Consider the following 26,012-nt stretch of genomic DNA (forward strand, 5'->3'; position numbering starts at 1 on the left):
TCCTCCTGCCAGCAGGGGTAAAGGGAGCTACAGCTAATAGACAAAACAGAAAGTATTCTTATTTAGTGACATTAAAGATAAACTTTCTACTTAACTTTCAGACTCTTGCCGCTATTTTAAAGGTACAAAGAATCCAAAAGACGAGGGAAGAGCAAATATTTCAAAAGGGCAATGGGATCTATTACTGAAGGTGCAAGTGTTTTGATAGTTTAACATTAAAGAGACAGAATACAATTCTTACTGGCACAATCCTTTTAAAGACTTTATTAAATATCATGAATGCAATTTTACAGGAGGTGCCAAGATGTAAATATTATATATAGAGAGGGCAGGAATTTGACCTTGATGGAATAATTTCACATGCACTTCTGGTATAATTATTTTGCTAAGCCAACTATTCATTTTCTTCTGCGCATTTTCTATTATTTAAAAAGATGAAGAAATGATCATTAGTAATTGACTTGCAAGGTGATAAACTTTGCAATGTAGACAACTAGGATGGTACCTTATTTGATGCTTCTTTCTTGTGACAATGGCTTAAATATTCCACTCTCCCTCTTTGATGTGAATTTCCTCTCTACATTGCATTGGATATTAAAATCAGTGATATCATCGGGTAATTATAAAATACATATTTAATGGTAACCACAAATTGATTATTATGCATCCATAGTGTGTGGCTGATTCCTGTGCTAAAAGGCCACTACAAGCATTAAGATTAAACTCAATTTCATCTATAAAGATCTGGACTTAAATGTTTTCAACCAGATTTATCATCTCTCAGTTATTGGTCCATTTCAAGCACTTTCCAAGCCCCATTCAGGAACATAGGTGGCTACATCGCTGCGTTGTTAGGGCTGCTTTGTTTCTTTGGAAATGTCACACTATCCCACTTCTTCCAATGTAGAAAGAGACAATAAGAGTGTCTATAGAGGACCTCTTGCATTCCTTTGATCATCATTTCTAATGTCTGGCTCTTTAATTCTGTTGCTATATTCAAATCTTTATTTGTGAAATTAGGCCGTGATTTTCATTCATAATACAACATTATGCATACAAATATGTAGTTCATTCCATTTTCTTTCACTGCTCCAAAAGCAACTGTTAATGTTTCCATTCATATCACACAAATTAGCTGGTAGGTGACATGACTACTATAATTTAAGTATAGATAAATGACAAGGGAATAATGAGAAGGAGAGTATTTTGGCATTTGAAAGAGAATAAGTTGTAGGGCTCTAGAGAAACAAAAGAAAAGGGAGAGAATTGATGGGATTAATGCTGGGAATTTGCACGGACTTGTTGATGGGAATTGTCATTTTCACACATACTTGTTCTGTACAAGCAGGTTAATATCCACATAGCAACTGTAAAGAAATGTGTATTATACATTGCACTCCGATAAAGTGAAAATAACCCACAACTTATCAAGAACAAATGTTTCAGTTTGTTCTGCTTAAGTTAATAAGTAAATCAAAGGAATGTTATGAAAATAAGACTAAATTATCAGATTTTTCATTTCAAGATAGAACATAGAGCACATTTATCCAAAGATAAATTAGCTAAGATTTTTCCTACTATCAACACGTTATGTAATAGATGTCGTAATGGGATTGCATTCTTATTTCGTATGTTTTGGACCTGTTCAGTATTAGATCATTATTTGAAGGAAATTTTAATGCATTTTCCCATATTTTCTTGGTTCTATTCAACCTCATCCCATGACAACTTTATTTGGTGGGGTGATAGAGAACAGTCAATTATTGGTGTCAGATTGCCATGTGATAGCTTTTGCCACTTTAATGGCTAGAAGATGGAAGGACTCTATCCCTCCCAGTTATGCTCAATGGATGACCGAAACCTTAACATGCTTGAATCTCGAGAAGATAGGATGTAATGTTTTGAAAATTGAAGTTTAATAAAATGTGGCATACTTTTATGGAATATTTTAATGTTTAATGAATAATACAGTGGTTTACAGTTTGGTATGTAAGTTCTCTTCCTGAACTTACTTATTTACATATAAGACATTCACCAACGTACCCTTTTGTTGGTTCAAGGTGCCCTGGTGGAATTTTCCTCTTTTTTTTAGTTTAGGGAGTATTGATTAGTTAGTTACACTCTTTTTCCTTTGTATTTTTTTTCTGCAGGAACAAGAGTAATATTAAAATCTGTCTGTTTGTTTATTATTAGTTGTGATGTTCATTTTTACTCTAGGAAACATTGTAATTACTCTGTACCAGTATAATATATTTTTCTTGTTCTTACTCTTTTTGTTTTATCTATATATATTTATAAAAAATTCAATAAAATTATTAAATATAAAAAAATTATCAAGTGTTTAAAACATGTTTTTTTATAACATAATTAAAAGATTAAGAATGTATTTAGAATGAAGCATTGAATTATACAAGGCTGAATTAGCCCAGATGGCCTAAACAATCTATAATATCTCACTTCACATGAGCTGCTTTCCAATCTAATTATTTCTTCACAAACAACTCTATGTTTCCTTGTCCTTCAAGAGTGACCTTAAACATCACAATTACTGCAGAGCAGAAAATTCCATATTCCAACCATTTCTCTGTGTACATAAGAGTCACCTTCAATGTTTTATTGAATCTCTTACTCTCAATGTGGACTACCCAAAGAAGAAACAAAACCATTGACAAACAACCACAAACAATTCTTTCTGAATGGAACATGCTGCTCTTCTGATAAATGAATTAGTTTCATACAAAACATAAAAATAATTTGATCTATTTCACTGCATTCACAATCTCCATCACAATGAAGTGCACGACATGAACTGTTGTCGGAACATGACTTAGAATCATTAATCCAGGTGATCAGCCCCACATGTCAGAAAAAACAATGTTTGAACTAAAGAAACATCAAGGTAAGATAGTTAATGTTTTGAAAACATGCTACATTAATATTATAAAGCTTTAAGTCACATGCAACAAGATAATTGAATATTATTATGTATAAAATAATCACTTTTAAATCAGCAATATAAGTTTCTATTGGAATTTAATAGGTTTTTATTTCTGCATTAATATTGATACTGCATTAGAAGAATGGGGTTAAAAATATCGGATATCCCACCTCTTCTTGTGTTTTTCTTGATATGACATGAAGCCAATCTCCAATCATACTTAGAACTGCAGCAAAATAGGCAAGTCCTACCAGGATCCAGAACCACACAGCAGGTTTATACCAGTCTAGATATTCTTTATCTGGACTCTCTCCTGAACATTATTAAAAGAGTAATCAACATCAGTCAAGTTCAAGTTGATTAGCATGACAAATTTTATTCTGAATGTTCAATTTCAAGTTTATTATTATCTGACTATACATATACAACCAGACCAAATAGCATTTCTCTGGGCCATGGTGCACACACATAATAATTACATATATACATAAACATTTAATAAGTATATATATATATATATATATATATATATATAAATATTTTGGAATTATTTACTCATTTCATTTTAAAGAAACCTAACATTACAGGATTTATTAACCTCACAGCCTGTGGGAAGATGTAGCAAAGTAGTAGAACAGAAAACATTGGCTCAGATATACTCTTACAAAGCTAATAAGAAGCTAATTCTAAGAGCCCTTTATTACAGCTAGTTGAATGAAAGCTGCATTGACACTAATTGTTGGTATGATGAAAATTGCAACATTGCAATAGCCTCAAGCGATTTATTATAACATTTGCTGAGAGTACTGAGAGATTCTGTATATATTCACTAAGGGTAAATTCACTGCCTCGTCCAAGACCTAATAGAATGCTAACTGGTATTAAATTAGTTGCTGACTCAGAGCCAATTAAAAATATTTCATAGCTATTATTTATTCCACTTTTCACAGTATTTTCACATGATTGTTGATTAAGAATTAAAGCTGTTTTCAACCCATTCTTACTTAAAAGAAAGTAAAACACAATGTAGTATTGAACTGTAAGTGAAGGGAATGTTCTAAAGCATTTTTATTAGAGATAAGAGTAATATTTATAAACTCTAGAGCCAAGTGGTGTAATGTGGTATTTTATATGGTAATGGCAAGCAATAGCATAAAACATACACATTAATTAAAGTTTAGCAGCCAATTGATGAACTGAATTTCGCCTGTCGACTGAAGGAAGAAACTGAAAACCCAGAATAACCCAACATTTCTCATCAGGTATATGGCTGACTATCCAGTTATAAAGATTAGACTCCATAGACCCTGAAGAGAGTAGTTGTGGTATGAAATAACACCGCTGAGACAGCCCAAGAATATAGAAAAAGGGCAAGGGGCTGCAGAGGAAGGACTGAAGAACATTACACTGCTCAGGAAGAGTGTGTGCATGCACACTTAATATTATGAGCATAGGCATAATCTCATGTTATATAATTGATTTACCGTAAATTTTGGCATGTAAGTTGACCAGTAGATCAGTCCCCTCTTTTAGCATCATTTTAATGGTTTTATGGCATATCGGGGGTTTATATCGACCCCCATTTTCAGGCTGCCCAAGCCTCCCAGCAACAACCCAATTTCTTTAAAAAAAAAACTTCACAATCGCCAGGTAACAACGCTTTAAATTAAGCAAGTATTTTTTTTAACTCAGACTACTAAGCAGAAGTGGCAACCTTGTTCTCCCGGGTAGGAGCGACGACCTTGTTCTCCCGGCGGAAGCGGAAATCTCAGACCTACGTGGCAAGAGTGGTGACCTCGCTCTCCTGCAGAAGCAGTAACCTCCTGCTTGAGAGAACGAGGTTGCCACTTCTGTTATGTAGGCAGAGGTTCCTGCTCCTGCCAGAGAGAATGAGGTCACCGTTTCTACCACATGGCAGAAATGGTGACCCCATTCTCTTGAACAGGAATGTTGATCTCACTCTCCTGGCAGGTGCGCGAACCTCGGCCCACATGGCAGAAGCAGTGACCTCATTCTCCCAAGCAGGACCGGCGACCTTGGCCTGCACGGTAGAAGCATTGACCTCAGCTTCTCGGGCAGGAGTGGTGACCTCAAGCTCCTGGGCAGGAGCAGGGACCTCAGGCTCTACAATTGTACACTCTCTGGGTGGGTTATGGTGGCGCCTGGCGGTGGGGAGGTGTTGGGGAGTAGAGACGCCGGTGGTGGGGAGGTGTTTTGGTGCTTCTAGGGTTGAATTATACACCAAATCGCCATCAAACAATTTTTGATTTGAATTTAAGGTCTCAAAAGTTCATCTGGCGTATAAGTTAATCCCCATTTTTTGAGTGATTTTTGATAATTTCACGATCGACTTATATGCCAAGAAGTACAGTATATAACTTGGGGAGAGCCTAGTTTGATAATGAGAGGAGACAACCTTCAAAAGAGCAGTAAAACAAATTTAAAAGGAATTAAAATTTAAAAGTTGATGTTACAAAATGATTGAATGGATGTTTAAAATACTTCAGGGTTGCTTTTAAATTTAAAAAAAAATTAATCAGGGTAAAAATTAATTATTTCAAAATATTCAGAATCTACAAAATATGAATAAAGCAATTATATTTTATTACATTATGATGCATTTTAGAAAACTGAAAATATTAAAAACTTTATACCTTTCAAAAGAAAGTTAATTAAAAAATTGTAAATTAACTACTACTTAGTTCCTCACAGACATTCATCATCAATAAATGGACAGAGTTGTTAGTGTGTGTAGCAGATCAGAGCTGGCACAGTATTTAAAATAGATTCAATGTTGAATTCTAAGAATGTTGGACTCCACAAGGAGTTAGAATCCAATGAAAGAGCAGAGTAACAGAAGCACTGGCAAGTTGCTGTCAAAATGGCTTGGGTCTACTACATCTCCAGGCGTGAAGATTCCAAATTTGCTCAGATTGCCACCAATTCCACTGAAAAACAGTGATAATTCTCCAAAACAATTTGGGCCATAAAACATTTCTAAATTGCTTAAAATGTAGATGACCAAGATCAATTATTTTTTTTTTTAAACACAATAACCTAGGCTACACAAACAAATAAAACAAAATGTAATTTTGATTTAATCCTGTTTGCTTTTTTTTCTCCATGAGCCAGTCTTAAAACATTCATGGTCAATGGTGGTACACCACTGGTCTACTGCAGGGGCCAACCTCTGTACAAGAACGAGACAAGACAACACCTGGCTGGCTGTCAATCAGCTGACCTAAATAGACCAAGCCTCACCCGGTCTAGTGTCAATCACCCTCTGGGATATAAGCCTGAGCCGGCCCTTCGAAGACAATCTCACAGTTTACAGAATCTCTCCTCACATGCTGGCTCTGTGGAAGTTCATGTCGAATAAAGCCTATTGCACAGACTTTAGGTATTGTGTGTTTGCTTCTGACCGATAGCACACCACAAACTTAACGTTATCTTAATCTTGGGCTAGTCAAAGGGAAAAGCTACTGATTAACCGTCTATTGAATTGGTAGAAAGAGGTAATAGCTTACATTTTATAGTCATTGACTGAGAGAGACAGTGTTTTGATGACTAAAAAAGGCGGCTGTGGAGGCTAAGTATTGGGTACATTGAAGGAAGAGGTTGCTAAGTATCTGAAAAATCAGGGTATCAAACATTATTGGGAAAAGGCAGGGGAGTGGGGCTGAGTAGGAAAATGAATCAGCTCATAATGAAAAATGGCAGAGAGAGCTGAATGGCCTACTTCTGCTCCTATATCTTATGGTCTTATGGAAGAAAGCAGCCTAGAATGATCTGACAATCTTGAGTGGCTTGGACTTTCCTGAAATGAGGGATGTTGATTGTTGTCAGGAATTAATTCTAGGGAATTCCTAGTGTCTGGAAGCAGTGATTTCATCAGAAGGCTGAGCTACCCAAGTGTGGAAGTGCTCTTGCAGCACACTGGAAAGTTAAAAGTATTCAACATTTTGCAAATGCTTGAAACATTGCATGGATACAGATTTAAAGTGAAAACTAAAACAACTCTTGCTTATTGAGATATTTATACAAAGAATCACACATGTAAAATGAGTTTAATCCCCAAGGGGGAATTAAAGAAGCTGTTAAGCAGTGACTGGTGTTCATTTAAGAGCTTATACACATCATGAAATATACAGGGTACATTTTAGGCATAAATAGTTTAGTAAAATCTGCAATTTTCTGCAGCTGTAGATCTTCATTTCTGGAGAAGGCTTCATAGTAGTGTGTACTACGGGTAGGGGGAAACAATTCTGTCTTTGATTGTATATATATACTCCAAATGTTATTTACATTTAATGGTGTAATAATGAAAAATTCCAAGGCTATGTGTTGGAATTAAATGAAGATCTACAGCTGCTTGGAAAAAGGCTAATCTGTTGTAAAAAAAAATCCAAATAGTTGGCAATGTATAATTGACTACACAAGGACAAAGGTGAAAAAAAGTCTCTGTTTTTTTGGTGGTGGGAGGGGGTGGTTAATTTTAGAATTGCAGCATTTATATGCCTAGAAATATCACATCAAGTTCACTTCTAAATGCCTTCGATGCTCTCTGGCACAGCCAGTTACTTGAAATAATTCTTACCTGCCACATAATCACCAAATCCAATTGTTGTCAAAGTAATTACTGCAAAATAGATGGACTCTAATGCTGTCCAACCTTCTATGTGCTTAAAGATCATAGCAGGGATAGCCAGAAACAACAGACATCCAAATAGTATGAACAAGAAAGTGGAGATGACACGAATTTTTGTTTGACTGATCTTCCATTTCTGCAAAAGAAAGAAAAACTTCTAAAGCATTTCATTGCTTCCTGCCCTCGTGATCTTTCTCTGACATCGTTATCCCAGGACTGTAGAATAACAGATTATATTTCTAAAAATTAAAATGGCATGATGAATTAGTGTGGATGGACAAATAGGCCACACGAACATGGTAGGCCATGCAGTCTGTTCCCATGCTGCATAACTCTAGGACTCTAAATGCATTAGTTTTGATGTCAATTAAGCCTTGTGCATCTATCAGTGTGAGAGAACATCAAATCCACCACTGTACTGATCAAACAGTGATAGTAGAAATGCAAAATCAATTTACAAAGGTTGGAATTTGCTCATGCAGTTCCACTGTGCTGCTCTCGAACCAAAAGGATGAGCAGCTGTCTTCAGCTTGGATCTAATGCATTTGAAAACAAAATATTGAAATATCACAGATATTATAAATCAGGGTTTCATTGTCTGCTGTAAAATGGACAGTTTAAATAAATTCCCCAGTGTGGTACTGATGTATCTTCTTCGAGTTTCTGCAATCCTCAAGGGCATTTAGAACAGATGACTAGATAAGGATGGCACACATAGGAGATCCATTTACTGTGATGAAATTAAAAATGTGAAAGAATTAAGACCACAAAATGACAGAAGAATTGAAAATGTGGAGGAAAACAACAAGACAAGTTGGCTGGGTCAGAATACAGCTGTGCTAGATCAGGTTTGTTTGATACTGAGTACAGTCACAAAATGGGGGTTACAGCTCGGAAAGATGTAATTTAGCCCACTAGGTTCTTGCTGGTTCTAAGTATGAATAACCAACCTGGTCCCACTCCTGCGTACTCTCTCTGCAATTTGTTTTTCCTTTTAAAAATTCACCCAATACTCTTTCTTGAATAGCACAAATAATCTGTCTCCACTAGTCCCACCAGTACAATCCCTGATGGCTCAAATGCTTTCCTTGTGTCTGTTGTGGTTCTTTTCTGAACTTCCTTCATTCTAGCTCTACTAGTTCTTGACCCTTTCACCAGCCGGAACTAAATTTATCATGCAGCCTAGATCCTTTAAACACCACTATCACATCTCCTTTCAACATCCCATGCTCCAAGAACAATCAGTTTATCCATAAAATTAGTGTCCTTCATCCCCAGAATGATTCCAGCAAGGTCTTCATCTCTTTCTGTAGAGTGGTGCTCAGGACTGGTTATAATACTCCAGTTGTGGCCAAACTACTATTCTATAAAGGTTGATCATTACCTTTTTTTCTACTGAAAGGAACAGGAGGAGGAGTGGGACTTTTTGTCTATTGTGTCTGCCCTACTGTTCAATAAGATCACGGCTGACATTTTACACCCGCACAATTTTCCTTAATAAACCCCATATCTCAAAATAGATCACTGTTTTATGTATACACGGTTAATTTTCAATATATTGATAAGGTAACTCCTCATTCTTCTAAATTCTAGAAGTATCAGCAAAGCTGGATTAATGGCTCCACAGGGCACAAGCTCTCCAGCCCAGGAATCAATCTGGTGAATTTTGTTTTGTACTCCCTCTTTCACAAACCATTTCTTCCTCAGGCTTGTGCACATTGATCCAGCTGCAGTCCCTCCAAGACCCAAAGTAATTGGAGTAAGCAATCTCTTTACTCCAATTATTTTGTACAAAAGGCAAATATATTGCTTGCAATTTTCTTTGATTGCTGTTCTTAAAAGCCAACTCTCAGTTGCTGTTCTTAAAAGCCAACTCTCAGTGATCCATGTACAAAGGTATCCAAGTCTCTCTGAACACAAATACCCCACTACTTTCCCATCTCTTAATACTTCTGAAATGAAATACAATAATTTAATAGTTTTTCCACGGAATAGGATTATTTTTTTAAAAATTTTCACACTGTATATTCATCTGACATTTCTTCAATCATTCACTTAGCTATCTGTTTCTCCTGTAGCCTTTCTACCTTGCTCTCACAACCTACTTTCAGCTACATATCATGAGTCAATTAGAATATATTACATTTGATTCATTGATACAGGTTGTTCACATCTGAGGGTTCAGCTTAGATCCTGGTGGCTCCCCATCAAAAGGCCCTGATTTCTTTAATAATCTTTTGCAAGGTGCCTTATCAAAGGACTTCTGAAAATTCAAATGGACAATATTATCGATTTCACCGCATTTTTATTTTGCTAGTAACAATCTGCTGCGTGGGAAAGGAAAAGTTTGGTGGGCTCAAAGAGCACTGAGTCTAGACACAGGCTGAACACAGGAAGGATTATTATTAAAACACATGTAAAGGGACTGCAACAGGGATAATGCATATTAGTACGCTCAATGACAAAACACAGCATAATCAGTCACATTGGACTTAATGCTACTAGTACAGACCGTTTCCCATAGCCGAAGTTCTGTTAATCGAAATGATCCATTAACCAAACTTTTTTGTGGTGCCGACATGACGTCACAAGTTGAAAAAATATGTATTACCCGACTTGCCTATGTGGGGCTTTGACATTCTGTTGGCACCATTTTGATTTCAATGGCGCTCTCGTGATTTTGGTATGTATTCAACATTATTTCATGCTTGAAAAGCCTGCCATTGTTTTTTTTGTTGTTGTTTAACGGCTTATACAAGTATTCGGCTGATACTACTGAGCTGCTCAAAGCCATTGTTCCTTGTCTAATGTGGGCATGGCTCCAATGCTATCTAACAGACCCGACACCTATATATTGCACACCTCACCAATGACTCCTTCAGTATTGTACATGACCTGGAGTGGAGCAGGGTTTATCTCAAGACTAAAGAGCAAAAGAGAGAGAGCTACTCCATGTGGTAAACTTTATAGAACAGTAAGATGGAGGGTAGGGCTCAGGTAATTACTAGTTGATTAGGTGTGGTTCAGGTGTGACCTCCACAATCCACACATTCACCAGGTTCCAGAAGGAGAGGTCACATGACCCTCCACAATTCACACTACACAATCTCAAAAAGCTTTTAAGAAATTTGCCAAAAATGATTTATTTTCAATAAAGCCGTACTGACTCTGGCCAGATCTGTTATCATTTTGAAAGTGTTCTGTTACCAGATCCTTTGTAATAGTTGTAGCATTTTTCTCACTACTTTTGTTGGTTAAACTAGTCTGTTCTCCCCACTTTTTCTCACCATGCTGACATAAATATGGAATTTATGTGGTATGTTCTGGTTTATGATAACCTTGCTAGAATATGTGGAATTTTACATTAGAACATGGGAAATAGGAGCAGGAGTAGGTCAATCAACCTCTTATGACTGACCAACCATTCTTTGAGAAAGTGGTTGATCCAATTTGGTCCATACATCACTTCACCCCCCTCTCCCCATACCCCTTTGCTCTATTATAGTTCAAACTGTGATGGGCCCAGGGGACCCCAAAACCCAGCAGCAATAGAAATTCACCAAGACAAATTGTTACTTAAACAAAAGTTACTTTTAATTTTCTTTAAACATAAAATCAGGATCAAACTTTAACTTATTACTATTAACTTAACTCCCTCCTACTCATAATTCTAAACACATGTAAATGTAATGTGTGCGTGTAAGTTCAAAAAAGTTATTTGATTCACAGTCCAATCTCAGTTCTCACTCCTCCAAGTTCACCAGTATCAGGCAATTCTGATACTGAGCATATAAGTTAACATTTATGAATTTCACCAGGCTTTGGTAATTGAAAGGTAAATGGTTACCACTCAGGAAGGTTCTTATTGGTTTTTGGAGAGAGATTTGTTGCCAATTGGACACCCACAACTGATTCCTTCTGATCAGCCACTTCAGTGTCTTGCTGAAGAAATTTACCCCATCAGGGTTTTCCAGATGATAACCTATTTCTTTCAGGTCACAACAGAGTTCCTTTTCTGTTTCCCTTACCTCAGGTGAAACATTATACAGCCAGCCATCTGCTCTTGTATGGACCACAAGGGCTTTGAACAGGCTGAACTCAGAACTCACAACCAGTCTTCAAAATGGGGTTACCAACAAGCTTCCAAAAGCCACTGCAGAAAATCAACAGTATCTCTCTCTTTCTCTCGGTGTCACACTTCAAGAAAAAACCTGTTTGACTCTCTCTGCTTGCAAAAGCACATGACCTTCCTAAAAGAGCACACTCCTCCAAAACATCTTGCTGACTCTCAAAATCAATTCATGAGATCTTATTTTCCTGAGATGGACCCTTCCATTTGCACCTTGTTGTGAAAATCTCCAGCACAAGAGTCTATTGTCTTTGCAGAATTGTAGGCACCACCTTATGTATAACTCTTGCATTTTAAAATGAGATCTGTTTTGAAGTGCTGGTATGTGTTTTTAACCTAACTAAAAACCCTACAAATCTATCTTCCAAAAACTTATCTACACATAATATAAAATATAACATAATCTGTCACAAAACAAATGTCAAACTTTGCTTTGAATAAATGAAATGCCTCCACCATCTCAGCTCAAGAGAATAGAGAAATCCAAAGATTTATGACCTACCAAGAGAAGAAATTCCTACTCATCTTCATCTAATTATCTCCATATCTCTTTCCCAGTTCTGAAACCATATCCCCTGCTCCCCCCCCCCCCCAACCCCTTGTTCTCTCCACTACAGGAAATATTCTCTAACCATTCATCCTGTTAATCACTTCCAGAATCTTTATGTCATCATAAGATTTCATATCACTTCTCTCACCTGATCACTCTTTCTACATATATCAACTCCTTCAGCCTAGAAATTAACTTTGTATGACCTCAAATTGAAGGCCATACTTCCTTAATACAGCGACCAAATTGTACACAGTATTCCAGCTATTATCTCAACAATACCCTGTAAAGTTGCATCTCAACTTTTCTATTTTATTTATACATGCATCCTTTGTGATAAATGTCGGCATACCAATAGCCTTTCAAATTACTTGCTGTAATAGTAATGTTCACTCATTCTAACAACATGCATGGAAAAATGATTGATATAGAGAATATGAACAGGAAACAAATGCTCTTTAAGCATTCTGCTACTTAAATTAGAGTAAGTTGAAGGTTTTATAAAATTGTCCACAGTTGTGATAAGGTTCATGAGCATATCTAATCAGAAAAGATGATACAAACAAGTGAAGAACTCAACCTTATCAGGGTTCTGGAACATGTCAAACAAAGGTTGCTTCAGTTTTAAATCCCAGTCAATGAAAAGATTACAAGAGTATGACAATGTGGTTCCAGATGTTAGTCAGAAATCTGAAAATGAAGAAGAAGCACAAAAATATTGTGCAAGTGCATCGTAGAAGACCCAAACATGAAGAAATAGGACCATAGAAAAATAGAACATTACCATACAGCCCTTCTAGTCTGTGCCGAACCATTATTTTGCCTATTCCCACTGACATGCACCACCTCCCATCCATGTACCTGTCCAAATACTTCTTAAATATTAAAAATTGAGTCACATCAACCACTTTGGCTGGCAGCACACACCCACCACTCATGTTCCCCCAAACTCTTCCCCTTTCACTCTTAACTCATGTTCTCTGGTTTGTATCTCACCAACCCACAATGGAAAAAAGCCCATCTACATTTACTCTGTCTCTCCCCCCCCCTCATAATTTTAAATACCTCCATCAAATCTCCCTTCGTTCTTCTATTCTCCAGGAAATAAAACCCTAACCTGTTTAACCTTTCCCTGTAACTCAGTTCCTTTAGTCCAGGCAACGTCCTAGTAAATCTTTTCTGCACTCTTCCTACCTTATTGATAGCTTTCCTGTAGTTAGGTGACCAAAGCTACACACAATACTCCAATGTCTTATACAACTTTACCACAACATCCCAACTCCTACACTCAATATTTTGATTTATGAAGGACAATATTCCAAAAGCTCTCTACAACCTTATTCAACTGTGAAGCCACTTTGAAGGAATTATGTATCTATATTCCCAGATCCCTCTGTTCTACTGTACTCCTCAGTGCCTGACCATTTACCATGCAGGTCCTTTCTTGGTTTGTCCTTCCAAAATTCAACAACTGATGCTTGTCTGCATTAAATTCTATCTGCCATTTCTCCAGCTGGCCCAGATCCTTCTACATACTTTGAAAACCTTCTTCGCTGTCCACAACGCCTCCAATCTTAGTATCATCTGCAAACTTGCTGATCCAATTTACCACATTATCATCCAGATCACTGATATAGATGACAAACAACAATGGTCCCAGCACCGATCCCTGAGGCACCACTAGTTACAGGCCACCAGTCTGAAAAGCAGTCATCCACCACCACTCTCTGGCTTCTCCCATCCAGGCATTGTTAGATCCTGTTCACTACTTCACCATGAAAACCTAGCATCTGAACCTTCCTGACTAACCTCCCATGTGGGATCTTGTCAAAGACCTTATTGAAGTCCATGTAGACAGCATCAACAGCCTTTCCTTCATCAGCTTTCATGGTAACTTCCTCGAAAAATGCTCTAAGATTAGTTAAACATGACCTAACACACACCAAGAAAAGTTGACTATCCCTAATCTGTTTCTGGCTATCCAAATAATTGTATATCTAATGTCTCTGAACATCTTTCAGTAACTTACCTACTACTGATGTCAGGCTAACTGGCCTATAATTTCCAGCATTACTTTTGGAGTCTTTTTAATCAACGGAACAACGTAAGCTACTCTCTGATCCTCTGGCATCACACTCATGGCTAAAGTCATTTTAAATATTTCTTTCAGAGCCCCTGCAATTTCTACACTAGCCTTCCTCAAAGTGTAAGGGAATATCTTGTCAGACCCTGGCGATTTATCCACCCCTTTGGCTTTAAGACAGCAAGCACTTCGCTCCTCTTTAATCTGTACCGGTTCCATGACCTCACTGTTTGTTTTTCTTACTTCCCACGACTCTGTGCCCTTTCCTGAATGAATACCAATGAAAAAAAATAGTTTGTGATTTTCCCCCATCTCTTGTGGCCCCAAACAAAGCCAACCACTCTGATCTTTGATGGGACCAATTTTGTCCCTTACTTTTCTTTCGATCTTAATATACCTGTAGAAACCCTTCACATTGTCTGCCAAAACAGCCTCATGCCTTTTTTATGCCTTCATGATTTCTTTATTGAGGTTTTTCTTGCATTTTATATGCTCCTCAATTTCCTCATTTGCTCCATGTTGCCTATACCTGTAACATACCCCTCTCTTCTTCCAAACCAGATTCCCAATATCCCTCGAAAATCAAGATTTCCTATGCCTACTAATTGTGCTTTTAATCCTGACAGGAACATTCAAACACTGTACTCTCAAAATTTTACCTCTGAAGGTCCTACACTTACCTTGCAAATCCTTGCCCGAAAATAACATCCCAATCCATGCATTCTAGATCCTTTCTCATTTCCTCAAAATTGTCCATTCTCCAATTTAGAATCTCAACCTGAGGCACAGACCTCTCTTTCTCCATAATTAACATGAAACTAAAGGCATTATGATCACTGGACCCAAAATATTCCCCTGCACATACATATGCTATCTGTCTTGTCTCATTCCCTAATAGGAGGCCCAGTATTGCATTCTCTCTAGCAAATATATTGATTTGGAAAATATTTCTGAACACATCTGATAAACTCCAAGCCATCCAGCCCTTTTACAGTATGGGAATCCCAGTCAACATAAAGAAAAATAAAATCTCCTACTATCACAACCTTATGTTTCCTGCAGCTATCTGCAATCTCTCTACAGATTTATTCCTCCTATTCTCATTGACTATTGAGTGGTCTATAATACAACCCCATGAGTGTGGTCACACCTTTCCTGTTCCTCAGCTCCACCCATATAGCCTCAGTAGATGAGTCCTCTGGTCTGTCCTGCCTGAGCACAGCTGTGATATTTTCCCTGACAAGCAATATAACTCCTCCCCCTTTGATTCCCTCCCTCCCCCCCCCCATTCTATTACATCCTAAGATGAGTTTTTCTTTCTCATTTTGGAACATTACACTCCATCCAATGCTCTTAATCCCACATAACAAAAGGACTGTGTTAAAACATGGAGGGAAGACACTCCAACCCAATCCTTCAATGGCTAATACTTATACCAGATTATTTCTGCTTTGTTCCCATCTAATTAAAAGAGTGGGTGAATTACTGGGCTAAAATGTAAATAACCTGAAAGGCTGTTTTTGCAAAATCTTCATATCATTACTAATTTTTTCACTGGAAAAGTTGGTTTCCAGATATGGGATTAAAAACAGAGTTCTGGAGAAATTCAGCAGGTCAAACAGTACAGTCTATCTAGCAAAGATAAAGATACTTGACCCACATTTCAGGCCTGAGTCCTTCATCAAGATATGAGTAAAGTGTAGGCAGGTGCCTGAATAAAATGGTGGGGGGGTGGGGAGGAGTGGAGGCTTGGGGGAAGGGGGATGGGGCAAGGATAGGAGCACAGGCCCTCAAGTGGATAAAGGAGGGAGTGCACAACAGAAAATGAGGGTAGGGGGATGGCTCTGTGAATGGTGAGGGAAGAGGGTGGAGGGCTGGAGAAAGGGATACAGAGGGATAGGGAGGAGAGGGAGAGCAGTCTAGCAGAAACCAGAGGAATTGATGTCTAGCAAAAACTGGAGGTTGATATCTAGCAGGTGTTTCCCCCCCCCCCCCCCACCACCAATCCCACCCCTCCCCAGCCCTCACCATTTTATTCAGGCATCTGTCTACATTTTGCCCATCCCTTGATGAAGGGCTCAATCTTGAAATGTTGAGTATGTATCTTTAGCTTTGCTGTTTGACCTACTGAATGTCTGCAGCACGGGGTTTTTACTTCAATCATTGTGCCTGCAGACTATTGTGTTTTATTAACAATAAGGCAGGTCTGGTGGTGCTTTTTCTGAGTTTGACTGTTAAGGAAGTGAAACCTCACTGACCAGGTCAAAGGGCCAGAAGACCAAGGAGAGTGGTGGATCCACCCTTGACAAAAGGCTTCACTTGCAGTGGCTGATCAAGGGTACTGCCTTGACCTTAACCTCAAGAAAGACTCATACGTGCAATGCCTCCAGTTCATAAAAGAGGTCAACTTCTGTAACCATTCTGTGGCCTTAACAGTTTAGCAAAGAAATTGATGCTGGTGTCACTGTGCAGTATGGTGGAAGCAATCAAAATTCTTTACTGCAGTACAGCAAGACAAAAGCTGGTTCAGGGGAAAAAAGGATCTTTGCTCATAATGGCTCAGGTCAGGAACCCAAAAAGGTTGCCCTACCAAGAGATTTGTGCTTCCATGAAGATCAGTATAGAGCTCACTATCTGCAACCTCATGCAATTCTTCCATCTTGAATGTGTCTAATAGCAAGGTTTGAGGCAGCATGCTGCTTGGTGTCCAATCTGGAACAACAATGATCTCACAACAATTTCAATAGTTTTAGATAACCAAGCTTTTTGTTACAATTCTGACACGGTCACTTAGCTATAATGTTGATTTAACTTTCCTCTACTGATCTGGTAAATATTTCAATCATTAATTTTTATTTCAGATTTCATAAACTGTGATTTTCCACATGTACCTTTCTAGCAAGTTCTATTTGTTTAATGTTCTCTCTTTCTTCAAATGCACTTATTCCTTCATTGCCTTGATGGCGCCAAAAGCATTGTGCCTGGACAAACAAGTCAGATATTCTTCCTATTCTCCCTGCCCTCTCCTTCCCTGTAACTTAAAATGCACTTGTTTTCACACTTTTCCAGTTCTGATGAAGTGGTATTGATGTGACACTTTTAGTTTTATCTCTACTGAACACATACAAGGCAGCAGGACCAGACAACATTGCTTCGACTGTGCAGACCATCTGATGGAGAATTTCAACAAGTCATTCCAGCAGCCCATCTCCCTGAAAGTTTTAATATAGCCATGATTACCTTGGTACCAAAGAGGGTGACAGCAACAGGCCTCAATGACTACCCCCCAGTAGCACTGACCTACACCGTTATGAAATGCTTTGAGTGTCTGGTGTTGGAATACCTCAAAGAACACCTCCCAGAGATCCTGGACTAATTTCAATTCACCTACAGATGGAAACATTCCATTGATGGACTTCCTACCAGAAAGACCACAGTCTGTCCAGGTTGGCAGCAGAAGGTCAAGCATCGTCAGAGCTGTGTGCAGAGCTCACTCTTTTTCATGCAAATGACCCACAATTGGAATGCCAGATCCAGCTCCAACAGAGTAATGAAGTTTGCAGATTACATGACGGTAGTTGGCCTCATCAGCAACAATTATTAGTTACACTAGAGAGGTGAGAAATCTTGTGAAATGATGCAAGAATAATAATTAGCCACAATGAGTCACACTATAGGGAAGAAGTGAAAAATCTCATGAAATGGTGCAAGAGTAACAACCTGAGTCTCAACATGGAAAAGATTAAGGAGATGATCATGCACTTCAGAAGGACCAAGAACGACCACCCTCCACTACACATCAACAACTCTGTAGTAGAGAGAGTGGATAGCACCAAGTTCCTTGGTTTTCACTTAACTAGTGACCTATTGTGGACACTTAACATCTCCTCACTTTTTAGGAAGGCACAACAGCGACTGCACTTCCTGAGAAGACTGAAGTGGGCAAGACTACCAGCCACCATTATGTCAACCTTCCTTAGGAGCTCTATCGAGAGTGTCCTGGCCAGCTGCATCACAGTGTGGTACGGTTGCTGCAGAGAAATGAAACAGAGGTCAATTGAGTGGCAGAGAAGATCACTGGAGCCTCCGTTTCCGACCCCTCCCCCCACCAATCAATGTGATCTATTGGGATTGTTATCTGAAGAGGGCATACAATATCATTGAGGACCCCTTCCCCCTGCACACAGCGTCTTTCAGCTGCGCCCATCAGGGAAAAAATACAGGAGTATCAGAGCTGCACTACCAGGCTGAGGAACAGCTTCTTCCCACAGGCAGTGAGAATGGTGAACGACCAAAGGAAATGCTCACACTAACCATCCGAGACTCTCATTTGTACAAAACAATATTTATTTATATACATATAATATCTTCCCTGCATATGTTATATCTGGTTGTGTGTCTGCATGTTTTTGCACCGAGGACTGGAGGACACTGCTTCATCAGGTTGTACTTGTTCAATCAGATGAAAATAAACTTGACTTGACTTGAACTACTAATGAACTGCTCATATAAACGCTCCATGATTTGACTATTTATTTAAAAAGAATATGTATTTATTTAATATTTATATATGCTGTAGGTACCATGCATATGTGTGTTATTTCTGTTTGTGTGTTTGCACTGTTTGGACTGAGGACCAGAGAATGCTGTTTCATCTGGTTGCATTTATAAAATCTGATGATAAATAAACTTGAACTCAAACTTGATGCTGCCTGAACTATTGAGAATTTACAGTACATTTTTAAAAATAAATTTAAATTTAGACATACAGCACGGTAACAGGTCAGCCGAAGGGCTTGTTCATGTGCAGTATTGCCCAGATGTACATAAGGGTAACTAACAGTGTCGACCAGGGACTTCTGACAAAGTCAGGTGCTTCACAAATGAAGCCAGGAAACAATTCTATATGGAATGAATAATACATTTGCTACTCTCTTCCACCACTAACAAATGATCATTATAAATATGGTACCTTCTTTAACCAGGTGTTTCAAGAGTTATAAAACAATGATGGTTACTTTGATTTATGTGACAGATTAATCATGGGGAATAGTGCAAATGGAATTGATGAAATTGTAGATGGTTCAGTGACTCTATCAAGAGATGAAAGAATTCCAAGCCAGGGGATTTATATTTAACCCTCCATCTTTGCTATCTTTAGAATGCTATTGTTTAAAGATTATTATTTCCTTAAAACAGAAAAATCTATTGTGAAGGAAGAAAGGCAAGATAAAATGTCAGGACTGATAATGATAATGGTGCAAAAGAAATATGACACCATACAAGATGGAACTGCAGGTGAATTAAATATAGAGTGAAGTAGGAATGAAGGGGAGAACTATGCCAACATCACAGTTCCACGTATCTGAAAATTGCCCATACAACTCATGCAATGTTTAAACCATGCCAATTACACTTTTTCTCACATTAGCACCCAAGAACAGGGAGCAATTTCAAGAGCCAGTGCACCAGATGAATGTCACTGGCATTGCTTAAGTTCTGCCTCAGGCTTCTGGAGAAGTATTGACGATTGATTGGAAGCACTGCAGGATAGCTTCAGAGCATTTGCTGCAAGGGGGTTTAGCACTTATCTATCAGACACTTTTCTTGAAATCTTATCTGATGAAATAGAGATGGAAAGAGGGTCCTGGACACTCAGAAGAGCTAGGAAGCCCTCCAGTCTGGAGAAGAAACGACACTGGGAGGAGATTGTCAGAGAAGTCACTGACAGCAGTAATGACCCAAGGACAAGATCCCTCTGCTGAAAGAACTTTCAGACTCAGACATGTGGCAAAGATTTGTAAACAGATCAACAAAACCCATGCACTAACTACCAACCCACGTTCACACATTGTTCCATGTACCCCATCCACATCAATCACTTGGCAACAATTTCCATTGAATATATGAAAAGAAGCAAAATGCCATCGTACATTGCAAGTCCAACTGCAGCCAGGGTTTGCCTCTCTGATAACACAAACTACCTCTTGGTCTGAACGTTTATTCCAAGGTATGTAGCTCTCAGCTAAACTGTCAGGGAAGAGGTGTGCACTGAAAGCATATGTCAGGAAGGCTCCTTAATGTTGCTGTCAGCCTTTTCCAACTCTTCCCCAAATTAGTTACTTTTAAAATTATGTGATAGAATTTTGAGAACTTTCTGTTGACCGATGATGTTGATGGTTGACTGTTGAAAGTGATCACCAGTGCAGAAACCTCATTGCCCATGAAATGAAATGTCCTCTGCTTGAGAACAGTCTTTCTTATGTTGCAAATGGCACAATAAGAAGCAAACTGCAGAATGTAGCATGTTTCAGTCACTTCCTCTTTTTCTTGAATAATCCAGAGGATACAGGTATCAGACCCATTATGACTTTCCACCTCAAAGGCTGAGAGCTCCATTCTTTGTGCTGGGTGTCCACATGTCCTTATCCATTTGTTTTTTTTTTGGTCACATGTCAAGGTAAGTGAAAATGTTTGTTTAGCATACCATACAGGAAAATAAAGAACAGTACAAAAGGTAGGGATACTATGAGATATCAGTTTAAATGGAATGAGTAACATTATTTTACTTGTGTGTTGTTCGTTCAGTGGACTAATGGTAGTAGGAAATAAACTATACATGCATCTGGTAATATGCAAATCTTCTTCCCACAGGAAGGAGAAGAAGAGAGTGGGGCTGGGTAGTACAAGTCTTTGAGTATATTAGATGCAGTCCCTCCTCCACATCTTTGGCTTGGCTTCGCGGACGAAGATTTATGGAGGGGGTAAAAAGTCCACGTCAGCTGCAGGCTCGTTTGTGGCTGACCAGTCCGATGCGGGACAGGCAGACACGATTGCAGCGGTTGCAAGGGAAAATTGGTTGGTTGGGGTTGGGTGTTGGGTTTTTCCTCCTTTGCCTTTTGTCAGTGAGGTGGGCTCTGCGGTCTTCTTCAAAGGAGGCTGCTGCCCGCCAAACTGTGAGGCGCCAAGATGCACGGTTTGAGGCGTTATCAGCCCACTGGCGGTGGTCAATGTGGCAGGCACCAAGAGATTTCTTTAGGCAGTCCTTGTACCTTTTCTTTGGTGCACCTCTGTGACGGTGGTTATATGACATGATGGCATGTCTAACATATTCCTCTAATGTAATCAATTTAAACTTGTCAAGTGTATGGGTCCTTTTATTAATTTTTTTTTCCATAATCTATAAGATCATTTATATCTTGTCTTTTGAGTTTGTGCTTTTAAAAAAAAATGGTAGTGAAATTGTATGTATTTACCAAATAACTTCAGAAGGGAAGGGGGTAGAATTTGTAGTACAGTATCAATTTATTTTTTATCTTTTTCAATTAGCCACATGTAATAACTGATTAAATTATTACATGATTATTTCCTTTTTTTGTTTGTTTGGCATGATATATAGTTTATATGTAACAGCTTTTCATGTATAAGGCTTTCTTTTGTATAGTTCCTTTTTCATATTATCTCTTGATATTTAGATAAATATAGCTTCTACATTTTGTATTTTTATTGTAAAATTTAATAAAAATATTGAAACAGGAAAGGGAGATTTATGTGATGGTCAGAGCAAGATTCACAGCAGGTTTTTGCAGTCTTGGACAGAGCAGGACCATGTAATGTGGTGATGCATACTGACAGTATACCCTCAATGGTGCATGTGTAATGCTGGGAACACATGTCAATGAGGTTGGTCCAGGAGAGATCTATTATCTACTATTTCAAGAGCAGGTATCAAATAAGGATTCCATAAGAATCAACACTGCTGTATGCAAACTGCACACTTCAAGCTTGCATATACCCCCTGTACTGACAATAACCACAACAGCAGTGTGAGTTCAAGACAGCTTTAATAAACTAATATGTCAACAAGAAGTCTTGTCTCTCTGCAAGACAAACCTGGAAGGCTAGACTGTAGCTCTGGACTGCTTTATATAAAAGGATGACCCCTGGTGACCTAGTGGTGTAATTACACATCACCACACCCCCAATTCAATCATATCAGGGAAGACCCACTATAATATTGCAACAGTAGATTGCAACTGAAATTTCTCACATATGTGAGTGTGGAAGGAAAATGTGATTGTGGATCTTCAATCTGTGTTCTTGGCCTATTTTCCAATTAAGTTGTCTTGATTTTTGTGTTTCACAAAAAGATATTTAAAGAATTATAATATTGTATTCCACATTTTCAATAAGCTGCATGGTTTATTTTTCATAATGCACTTTTTTGAATTTTAAGAATAAATTTGTAATTCATCATCTAATGTACTGTACTTTCAGCCTTAAAACAATGAAAGTTTTGCTTCTGTTTTACAAAATTAACTTTAAAGGAATAAAACATATTTATCACTCTTTCCATATAAATAAGAACATACGGGTACCTTTAAACCTTCAACTCTGAATTTTGAACGATGTTGGAAACAGACCTGTGAAGCTGTTTCCTCTCACATTTTCTTGTATGGTAGAAATGAGAAGATTGGTGGAATAACTTGAGGTGGATGATGAAAGCTTTGAGAAGAGATTAGGACAGAAAGAAAGCAAAGGAAAGAGGATATATATTATAAATCTTACATTGTGTACATTTTTTGTCTATAGCACTTGGCTACTGGTTACTGTACTTTTCCCATACCTTTTATATGAATTGCTTCTACAATAAGACACTTTTTCTAATTATAATAAAAAAACCTCTATCAACTCCTTACTCTTGCTATATAATCGACTTGTCAGAATGTAGAATTCGTTGCAACATAATTACACTAATCATAAAATACTCTTGCTCTCTGGTAACTGTGAATATTTGTTACCTTTCTTTGTATTTATTATCTCTTTTTAAATTAGCTTAATGTATACTAATGCAGAAGTCTAACAGCCTGAATACACCAGAGATTGTCTCATCTCAGATGCTAGGCAGTTTCAGGCCTGGTCAGTATTTGGAGGGGAGACTGCCTTGGAACACCAGGGGCTGTAGGTTTCTGTGAGGGGCTCTGGACAAAGTGGACACTCTCTGTCTGTCTTATAGTAGACAGAAGTCAAAGAATTTCACATATCTTACATTCTAAATGTTGGACTACATGACAATAATGGAACCTTTACCTTTTAAGGTAATTATTTTTTTCTGAAGTATCCTGTACAGCGGGCAGCAAGTAAGAATTTTGGTATGTATGAACATTGTATAATGTATATCACAATAAATTAATTTACTCACGAGTTCTCAAAATGGTTTTACTCTTGCAACAGGAAAGAACTCAAATTTCTAAATGTTCAAAATAAGGTTGTAATCCAAATGTACAATTTTATTATTCTATATTACACTAGAACATGTCTAAGGTATAAAATTCCATTCCATGTTTTGCAGCATTTTAAAATATCTGCTGGAAAACCAGAAAAGTAATTGTCAGAAAATCAAGCTGGTGCATGCTATTTTTGTCATGAGGTGGTATGTTGCCAGCCACATTGTGACATGCACAGAGGACCAAACAGCACTATTTATTCAGTTGCACCCAGAGGTGATTCCTCTTTTGCCTCAAGAGCTCCTGTTTGGAGCCTTTTAAATTTATTTTTTGTGAAGGTGTATGTCAAATTGAGAAGTTGTGTTTTTTTAATAGAGACCTATGTTTGTGGCAAAATTAAAATGTTCTGATTACAATTCTGTCACATTCTTTTCTTGGTGTTCAATAGTGCTGGATTATGAGAGAAAGAGAGCACAAATGTGGAAAGAGAAAGATTCTGAAAACCATAAATAGGATGCAAAAAAAAGTCACTGTGAGAATCTAAGACTGTTGGGGTTTATTTATTAAACATTATATTGCCACTTAAAGGCATTGTCAAATATATATATAGATTAGGCACTCATTAAAACATGACATGGTGCTGATATATTTTCACGTTTGATGCTTTTGAAAAATTGCTTAGAGGATTTCTACTGACTGTATCTTTTGGATTCATGAGTTACGTCCTGGCCACCTGCTGCAAGAAGGAGGTGGAGAATGGATGGTTTTAGCTCCACAGGATGTGTAAGGGGCAACTTCCTCACCTAAACCTCAATGCAGAAAATAGTGAGAGGAATCTGTACATCAATCATTACCTAAGTTGATGGAAGGAGAAGGAAAGAAAAGAATGGACTCAGTAGAATTTCTGGTGTATTTTTGTTGAATGACAACATTATCTGACTGGTTTAATGTAACCTAGATTGTATGCCTAAAATGGATGGGGGGGGGGTGGGGGGGTGGCTTGGGAGGAGGGAGGGGGGGGGAGAAAAAGTCACTGTATATGTGTTAAAAAGAAAAAGTGTGTAGCATGGCTAATGTGATTTATGGTGTGAAAAATAAAAAATTAAAAAAATTAAAATAAAAATTAAAAAAAAAGGATGCCCTGTTTCTCTTCCAGCTTGATGTACATGTTTGTTATAAATCTTTTAATTATCATTGTGTCTGTAATTACATATTCAAAGCTGCTTCCTTCTGGTAACCTCAGCCTGCTTCCCAATTTGTCCTTTAAGTAGGTTTTCAGTTGGTGATATGTAAACATTGTACCGTGAGTTATACCATATTTGTACTTTATTTGTTCAAAAGATAATAAATTATTTCCCAAAAAACAATTTTCTATTCTTTTGATCCCTTTTCTCTCCCATTCTCTAAAGCAGGGGTGTCAAACTCAAATTCATAGAGGGCCAAAATTAAAAACTTGGACTAAGTCGTGGGCCAAACTAAATATTTATTGAAAATTTTCAACAACATCTGCATGTTTTCTCTTCTTTCAACATATGTAATGTTAAACTTTTTCTTATTAAAATAAATGTTTAATAATAGTTTTGGTTAAACTCTTTCCAGAAGAAGCATTAACAAATGAGAAATAAAATATTCAATAAATAATATTTCTCTATAGCCTTTAAGCTCCTTTTAAATGTTTTTTTTTCACAAGCCAACAAGTCAAAAAAGTAACAACTTGCTTCAATGACAAACAGGTTTGTCTTTTAAAATGATGAACATATAGTCTGCCTCCCACCTGTCTTGAAAGGTCCTGTTTTCTGTCTTTCGTTTGGCCATTTTTCGTAAGGGGTTTATAACATGTGAGTTGGGCGACAGGTCGCAGATGCTAATGAAAGTAAAGAGAGGAGGTGGGGGCGATTAGCGGGCAGACGGGCCGGCGCCAATGCATTTGCAAAGCATTCTGGGATTTGTAGTATTAGCTGTGCATGCGCTATACTGGCGCGGCAGCCAGCGGGCCAGCTCTAATACATATTTGATATGATCTTGCAGGCCAAATATAATTATATCACAGGCCAAATTTGTCCCGCGGGCCTGAGTTTGACATGTGTGCTCTAAAGGAAAGTTTATCTATTGTGAAATGGATTAGTTGATTTTTCGTCAATAATAATTTTGGTAGTTGGTAATTTGTTTTTTTTCCTTTCTACATGAATCTTCTTCCAAACGTTGAGCAGATGGTGAAGTACTGGTGAACTTCTATGTTGCACCATTCTTTCATCCCACTTATAAAGTATATGTTCTGGTACCTTCTCCCTTATTTTATCTACCTCTAATCTGGTCCAATCTGGTTTTTCCCTTGTTTGATAAAAATCTGATAGATATCTTAATTGTGCAGCTCTATAATAATTCTTAAAGTTTGGTAGCTGTAAATCCCCTTGTTTGTACCATTCTGTTAATTTAT

General features: G+C 37.8%; 1 protein-coding gene and 1 long non-coding RNA gene across 2 annotated transcripts in view; one reads left to right on the forward strand and one right to left on the reverse strand.

The window, feature by feature from the left end:
- Positions 1-6,274, forward strand: part of LOC138760564 (uncharacterized) — a 46,704-nt gene extending 40,430 nt beyond the window's left edge. Inside the window, exon 3 of the long non-coding RNA XR_011355704.1 lies at positions 6,071-6,274. This is a non-coding gene — a long non-coding RNA (uncharacterized lncRNA). The remainder of the gene's footprint in view (positions 1-6,070) is intronic.
- Positions 1-26,012, reverse strand: part of LOC138760562 (potassium channel subfamily K member 2-like) — a 159,693-nt gene that overhangs the window by 4,793 nt on the left and 128,888 nt on the right. Inside the window, exons 4-5 of the mRNA XM_069931293.1 lie at positions 7,536-7,722; positions 3,109-3,251 (exon numbers count right to left, since the gene is read on the reverse strand). Of these exons, the coding sequence (XP_069787394.1) occupies positions 3,109-3,251; positions 7,536-7,722 (330 nt within the window). The remainder of the gene's footprint in view (positions 1-3,108; positions 3,252-7,535; positions 7,723-26,012) is intronic.

Source organism: Narcine bancroftii, chromosome 4 (genome assembly GCF_036971445.1).
Source record: "Narcine bancroftii isolate sNarBan1 chromosome 4, sNarBan1.hap1, whole genome shotgun sequence".
NCBI classification, from domain to species: Eukaryota; Metazoa; Chordata; class Chondrichthyes; order Torpediniformes; family Narcinidae; genus Narcine; species Narcine bancroftii.